The sequence below is a fragment of the Trichosurus vulpecula genome, chromosome 6 (assembly GCF_011100635.1).
Source record: "Trichosurus vulpecula isolate mTriVul1 chromosome 6, mTriVul1.pri, whole genome shotgun sequence".
In the NCBI taxonomy this organism is placed as follows: Eukaryota; Metazoa; Chordata; class Mammalia; order Diprotodontia; family Phalangeridae; genus Trichosurus; species Trichosurus vulpecula.
The window spans coordinates 30,631,859-30,639,457 of NC_050578.1; the positions used below are offsets into that span (position 1 = coordinate 30,631,859).

General features: G+C 37.3%; 1 protein-coding gene across 1 annotated transcript in view; it reads left to right on the forward strand.

Annotated features, from left to right (window-relative positions):
• C6H4orf47 (chromosome 6 C4orf47 homolog) overlaps positions 1–2,050 on the forward strand; it is a 52,199-nt gene extending 50,149 nt beyond the window's left edge. Inside the window, exon 8 of the mRNA XM_036763619.1 lies at positions 1,898–2,050. Within this exon, the coding sequence (XP_036619514.1) occupies positions 1,898–1,946 (49 nt within the window). The 3' untranslated portion in view covers positions 1,947–2,050. The remainder of the gene's footprint in view (positions 1–1,897) is intronic.
• Positions 2,051–7,599: the final 5,549 nt, after the last annotated feature.

The following is a 7,599-nucleotide window of genomic DNA, read 5'->3' on the forward strand; positions in this document are numbered from 1 at the left end:
TACAACTTTTTTATTTTACAGACAAAGAAACAGAGTCCTGAGGAGGCTGAAATTTCCCCAAGGTCCCAAAAGTCCAAATGCAATTCTTTTTCTACTATACCACAAAAATAACTGTACTACCATATGGGGTGGGGGCAGCTCGGTGACATAGCGAATAGAGTGGATAGAGGCCGCAAGTTCCCCACCCTGGCCTATGCTTTCCAGGAAAGATTGCTCAAGAGGGAAGGCAGATTTTTCAAGAACAGAATTCTGATAATACAAGCACAAATGAAGTAGAACTATCTAATGAGACTGTTGTGGTGGCAACAAAGCATCAACCAGTTCATACTTTTCAAAGATGTCCAAAAGAGAGAATGTGGAAGAAAGTGTAGGCAACTAAGTATGAATACAAAAGAAGTCCTGGGTTCAAATCCTTCCTCTGATGCTTAGTACCTGTGTGGTCTCAGACAACTCATTTAATTCCCCTGGGCCTCAGTTTCCTGAACTATAGAATGACAAGCATTGGACTACAGGGCTTCTGAGGTCCTTTCCAGCTCTAAATTTATAATCCTGTGTGTGGCATGACCTTGTAAATTTAATGTCAGAACTAAAGCCAAAAACAAAGGCATCATTGCTTTTGGAGGGGGGGGGAGGGGGAGCCTGTTGTTAAACATTTACCAGCACTCCCAAAGAAGGAACCCAGTGCCTCCTGAGGCAGCTTGTTTCAATTTGAATTTTAGGATGTTTTGTTTCATATGTAGCTGAAATTTGTATATTTGCAACTTTTGCCCAGGGCTCCTAGTCCTTTTCTCTGGGGTCTGGCAAGCTTGCTTCCATGAGATAACTTTTCAAATAGTTGAGCCCCCTGCCAGCTCTTGATCCTGTTAACAGACTGTCAGAATACAAGCCATTTGTGACTTGGTCACTGTCTCTATAGAAGAGAGACCATGTAGCCTTGGTAAGAAAGGGGGGAATCCTGGAATTTCACCCAATAGTTCTTTGATAGGTGACAAATGACAAACCACTTGGTCTCCCTCAGCCCAGATTTTCTCCTTCATAAAACAAAATAGGCAGTTAAATTGGTAATGCCTCTTCCAAAGTAAAAACAGGAGTTCTTTTTGTTGTTCTTTAATCTCGAGAAACAAAACAGTATGAAGACACACTATGTTATCAGTGTGGGGAGGAAGAAGTTGCTGCCTTCTCTCTGGAAAGCAAAAAATTTATTTTCTCTTTTAATTAGCTGTCAAATCAAATAAATTAGCTGCTCACATATGCTGTTTATTATATATGTTTACAAAGTACATATATATGTTTATATATATTGTATATGCTTACAAAGCACAACCCTGTAAGGTAGGCACTACAAATAGGATTATTCTTATTTTAAAAATGAGGAAGTCGATACTTCCTCATGATAGTTTTTAAGCAGCAGCCCAGAGCTCCAAGTCAGGTCTCCCAGGTCACTGTACTCATTCTTGTTATATTACACTGTCATAATTTTCAACTCACTGAATTCTGTTTGATTTCAAGATTTTATGAACATTTTGCCAACCTAGAATTATGTATTTTTAATGTATTTTTATATTATGTATATATATATTTTATGTATTATTTATTTTTATGTATTTTTAAAACCTTTTAAGTTAACAAATCCCAAAACAATAGCATTAGAATCTGTGGTCCAAAATTTGTGTCCTTAAAGCCTAAAATAGGCCTTCATTTTTTCTAATTAATTGGGTTTACATAATGAAGATAAAATACTTTGTTTTGAATTTAGTGGAATAAATTTGTCATAAAAATGCAGAAAACTTGAAAGGAGATTGAAAACTTGAAAATATTTTTTCAAGTAAAAAGGTGTATCTGCTGTTATGATCTGCATGTATTTAAAAATTAAATGTCTCTTTCTTCCCAATTTTAGGTCATTAAATGCAAAAAATTACCTGACTGCATCTGTACAGTCCTACTAGTACCTGAGAGAAGAAATTTCCTCTGACCACCTAAGTATCAGCAATTCTTTAGCAATCATTTTTAAATAAAATAACATTATGCAATGTCTATGGAAGTGGCAATTCAGATATATATGACAAATTTTAATCTTTTATTATTTTAATGTCTTGAAGATAAGTTTTATAATTAAATAGTATGAATGATTTGGTGTGGTTACTATGATTTATTTTATTTATTTTTCTTATTTAGACATCTTAGCCAGCTACATTTATAAATTTTGAAGTTATTCAGAATTCTCTGAGTTGAGAAATTAGTGTAAAATTTTTTCTAAGCCCTTATGTTTTGCTCTTCCTTCCTGAAAATGTTCAAGAAAAGAATTTTTAAATGCCTTCTTGAAAGTTAAGAGTTTACAAATAGGAAAGGTTAGATGATTTCATGTGATTCTACCCTGTCATGTAATTCTATGACTTTAGGTACTTATTTTTTCATTTAATTGTGTAAAATACTTGAATTTACACAATTTACACGTGTCTTCTGCTATGAGTTATTCAATGTTATTTTATGGCATGGAGGTAATCCTGGATTCTCAAAGGCTAAACCAGTAGAATACATGTTCTGACAGGCTCTACCAAGCTGGAAAAATATTGAGAAAGAGCCACGGCTACATTCTGTGTCTGATGGCCCAAGTACCAAACCAGCTAAGGATAGAGAGGCTCATCACCAATTGATTGGTCATTAGGTGAGGAAGCTGTTGGTTATGGTATATACAAAATGCCTCTCGGTTATTCTGTCTGGGATGTGTATTCCTATTCTCTCCAGTCTAAATGGTACAGGAATCAGTCTCAGGCAATTTGAATAACCCCTTTCCATTAGGCCCAGAGAGATTTGCAGGTTCTAAACAAACAGTTTGGGAAAAAGCTGGGAACTCTGCTAGACTAGGGGTCTTCCAACTTTTTGATCATGTACCCTTATCAGTAAATGCTTTTTCATCAGAATCTTAGAGATATAAGTAAAATTTCACTCTGCTTAGTTGTGCATATCCCACTCCTCCTAGTCTGAATGGTACAGGAAGAAGTCCCAGGACCAGGAAAAGACCATTCAGTTGGCCACACAGTGACTTGCAGGTCTGTTACTCTGGCTTCTTGGGGGTCTTTTTAAGCTTTTCTGGAAAAAGATGGGATTGGATTTCTGCTTAGGACAAAGGGGATAATGGCAGAGAAAAGGTAGAACTACTCAACTTGCATTTTGCTTGGTTTCTCTGCCAAGGAAAATGACCTTTAGGTTGGAAAGGACAAGGCAGAAATGGCTGATCAGAATTGAAATGGAAGCTAATTAGGGGTATATTCAGACAGCAGTTTATCACTCTTCATGAGTTCAAGGCACCAGAACTGATTTAACTCTATCCCAGTGTACTGAAAGAACTGGTGGCCGTGATTGCTGAGCCAATAGCAGTTACCTCAGGAAAGACAGGCACAGAGAGACCAGCTGTGAAGTTGCATGAGTGGAGAAAGGCAAATGTCATGTCCAAAACAAGGAAGAATGTGAAGAACATAGATCTAGATAAATCAAGTAAGCTCCACTGTAATTCTTGGTAGAATTCCAGAATGTATTATTAAAAGGATGTTTATTGAACATTCAGAAAAGGAAGCAGACTGTAAAGCCAGCATGGCTTCACTGAGAACAAACTATAAATCAGGGAAGTTTATAGATAGTTAACCTTGATTTCTGCAAGACATTGGACAAAGGCTCTTGTATTACTCTTGAGGAGAATATGGAGACACGAGGGCTAAATAGCTGCGTATTTAGAAGAATTTGGAATTTGGTGAATGGCCACATCCGAAGAGTAACGGTTTAGTGTTCACTTGGAAGGAGGGCTCTAGTGGAGTGACCTAGGCATTGCTTGGCCTCAGACATTTGTATCAGTGACTTGGCTAAAAGTATAGATGGATATCATCTATAGCTAGGAAGGATATCTGACATATGTGGAAAAAACAAGATCCAAAAGGATTTCAGCATCCTGGAACACTGGGCAGAATCTAATCAGATGAATAGGCATAATTGTAAAGTCTTAGAAATGGTTCAAAATATCCACTTCACAAATAAAAGATGAGGGAGACATGGCTAGATATTAGTTCATCTGAAAAAGATCTTGGGGTTTTAGTGAAACAAGTTCAATATCTATGCAAAAAAAATAATATGACTTGAGTCTGCATTAAGAGGCCTAAATATTCAGGACTCTCTGGACAGAGACAGGTTCATCTGCCCTAGTCACACAACATTAGTAGTGTTTACTGTGTTCAGTTCTGAATCCCACTTTTAGGATCCCAATTTTAGGAAGGACTTTGATAAGGCCAAGCTTGGCCTCAGAAGGCAAAACTAAGAGTACTGAAAATGGATAAAAAAATTCTTGGGATAAGCAGAGATTTCCTAATAATTAGAGATGTCATGTCACTATATAGGTATTGGTTGGGTTGTGTCAATATAATGAAAATAACTATGTGACCTAAATTAATTTATAGATTTAGCTCCATACCAATAAAATTACCCAAGGGGTTACTTTATTGATCTTTGCAAAATAATAACAAAACTCACCTGGAGGAAGGAAATGTCAAGTTCCCAAAGGAAATAATTTTTAAAAGTACAAATGAATGGGGCCTTGTACTTCTATACCTCACACTATATTATAAAGTACTAATCATAAAAAATAATTGGTTAAAAAAAACACTGGAAGGTCAAAGGGACATAAATAGGTAAGCAAAATCCAAAAATACAAACAAGTTCTTAGTCAATAGTGACTGCTGGGAAGACAGGAAAGCAGTTTGGCAAGAATAAGGTTTAGACAAATATCCTATACCACATACTCCAGTGAGCCCCAGATGGATACAAGACCTAAATATAAAAGGATCCATCACAAAAATCAATGAGAATTGAAAGAGATACGTCTTACCACTATGGCTAGAGGGAGCACTCTCATAGAAGGATGAGAAATGATCGTTAAAAAGGAAATAGATCATTTCTATTACATAAGGTTTTTTTTTCTTAGAAAAACTTTTAGATGTACAAAGTTAATGCAGCTAAAATAAGAGAAACTGATAACTGGGGGGAAAATATTTGAAGCCAGTATCTCTAAGGCTTGCTACACAAGATATATAGGGAACTAATACAAATATACGAGAACAAGCACCATTCCTCAACAGAGGAGTAGTCAAAGAATATACAAAGGCATTTTCAAAAGAAAAAATGTAAACTATTATCAACTACAAGGAATGTTCTAAATTATTAAGAGAAATACAAATTAAAACAACTCTGAAATTTTTACCTTATACCCTTAGATTGGCAAAGGTGACAGATGACAAATCCAGCACACTGTGGGTTCAGCTGTTACTTGGTCCAACCATTCAGGAAAATAATTGGGAACTATACTAGAAAAGTCATTAGATCTTACATATGTTTTTTCCCCAGTATACTACTAAAGGACACATAGCCCAAAGAGGCCAAAGACAGAAGGAAAGGCTCCATTTATCCAAAGATATTTATAGCAGCAATTTTTGTAGCAGCTGAAAACTGGAGAAATACTTGGTGCCCGTCAATCAAGAAATGGCTAAACAGATCTTTGCATGTAAATGTAATGGTATATTATTCCATCTTAAGAAACTGTAAAGAATTCAGAGAAACTCAGGGAGACTTGTAAATGCAGAGAGTATGAAGAACCATGCAAACGATTCATACAGTGACTGTAACGTAAAGGCAAAACAGAATTAAAAGATATTAGAGACCAGGAGTGGTAGCACACACCTGTTATCCTTGCTACTGGGGGAAGCTAAAGTTAGTGTTCTGAATTTCAGTAAGGATAAAGCCAATCTTAATTCTGTTGAGGGTTGGGAGAGATGAGATCCAGGAACCCCAAGACTGGAGTTCCCAGACAGGGTAGTTGAGGGGGAGTACCCCTCAAGGACCCGAGTAGGGTCCTTGGAGAGGGTCATGGCCATCTGGAATGAATTCATGATCTCAAGCATTCTTTAAGTCAAAGTGGCAAAAATTTATTATGCTTTTCAGTGGAAAAGAGTTCTTAGGGAACCTGCAACCTTACATGGGGTGCAGGAAAAGTTTTTATAAGAGATTTTTGGGTGAAACATGTCAATTAGGAGTTTTGGGGTGGGTTTAGTGAATGGTTAAGAAGTGGTCAGCTCTTAAAGGAACATGCACTTTTTGTATCTACTGTGCAGGTATCTTACCCAGAGTTCACTGGGAAATAGCCCAAGGTGGGGCTAATTGGAGGTATGGTTTTAGCCTTGAAACATCACTAAGTCAACTAATGCTTAGGACTGGCTGGAAATGTCCAGGCTGCTTCCATCAAATGTCTTGTTAGATGAGATGAATGTAAGAGAGTATACGTATGTCTGGGTCTAGCATGCATATGATAGGCCAATGAGTAGTGAATATCTTTATGACCTAGTACATGGCCAGTTCAGCTCATACACAGGGAGTCGAAACCAATAAATTCTATAAGTACAGCTGGCCGCAGTATCAGGAGGAGAGATAAGTGTTTTGCTAAGGCATGCTGTCCTTTAACTGGAGAGGAACTGCCTGAGACAGTATTTTGAGGCTAGGGAGAGATGTGATTTTACAACTGGATGTGGTTTTGGAATTGGGGTCCAGGCACAGGCACCCAAGCAGAGGCTAAGGAGAAATGTGATGTTAGAGTTAGGATCCAAGCACAAGCACCCAAGCATCCCCATCAATTCCATAACCAATATACTGAGCCTTTAGGAGTGGAATGCCACCAGGTTAAGGAAGGGAAATCCATGTTGGAAAAAGAGAGGTTAAAGCTTCCTTACCAGTTGGGCCCATGAGTGGCCACTATATTTCCATCTGGGCCAGGTAAAAAAAAAAAGACATTAGAACTCTGATCAATAAAGTGACCAATCAACTTCAGAGAACCTATGGTCAACATAAGGAAGGTTCAGGTGTTGCCTGCCACCCCACCCTCCATCTTCACCTCCACTTCAGTAGCTCTTTCATATATCTTTTACGTGTGATAATTTATCCCACTGTACCTCTCCCTTCCCACTTCTCCCAGTATATCCTTCTTTAAGGAACTCCTATACACAGAAGTTCTAGGTGCATTGCTGTGCACCAATATTCTAGAGATTTAGCCTTCTTTTAAACTTTGTATCAATTCATAGGACTTCTCAGGTTTTTCTGAAACCATTCCCTTTGTCATTTCTAACAGCACAATAATATTCCATCACAGTTATATACCTCAACTGTTTAGCTACTCCTCAATTTCCAGTTCTTTGCCACCACGAGAAGAGCTTATACAAATATTTTTGTACATATGGATCCTTTTCCTTTTTTCTTTGATCTCTTTGGGATACACACCTAGTAATGGTGTTTCATGCTGTTTGATAGCACTTTTGGTATAGTTTCAAATTGTTCTCTAGAATGGTTGGACCAGTTCACAATTCTACCAGCAGTACATTAGTGTACCTGTTCTTCTACATCCCTTCCAAAATTTGTCATTTCCCTTTTCTGTCATATTGGCCAATCTGATACGCATGAGGTTGTTTTAATTTACACTTCTCTAATTATTTGCGACTTAAAACATTTTTTCATTGATAGCTTTGATTTCTTCTGAAAACTGCTTGTTCATATCCTTTGACCATTTAACAA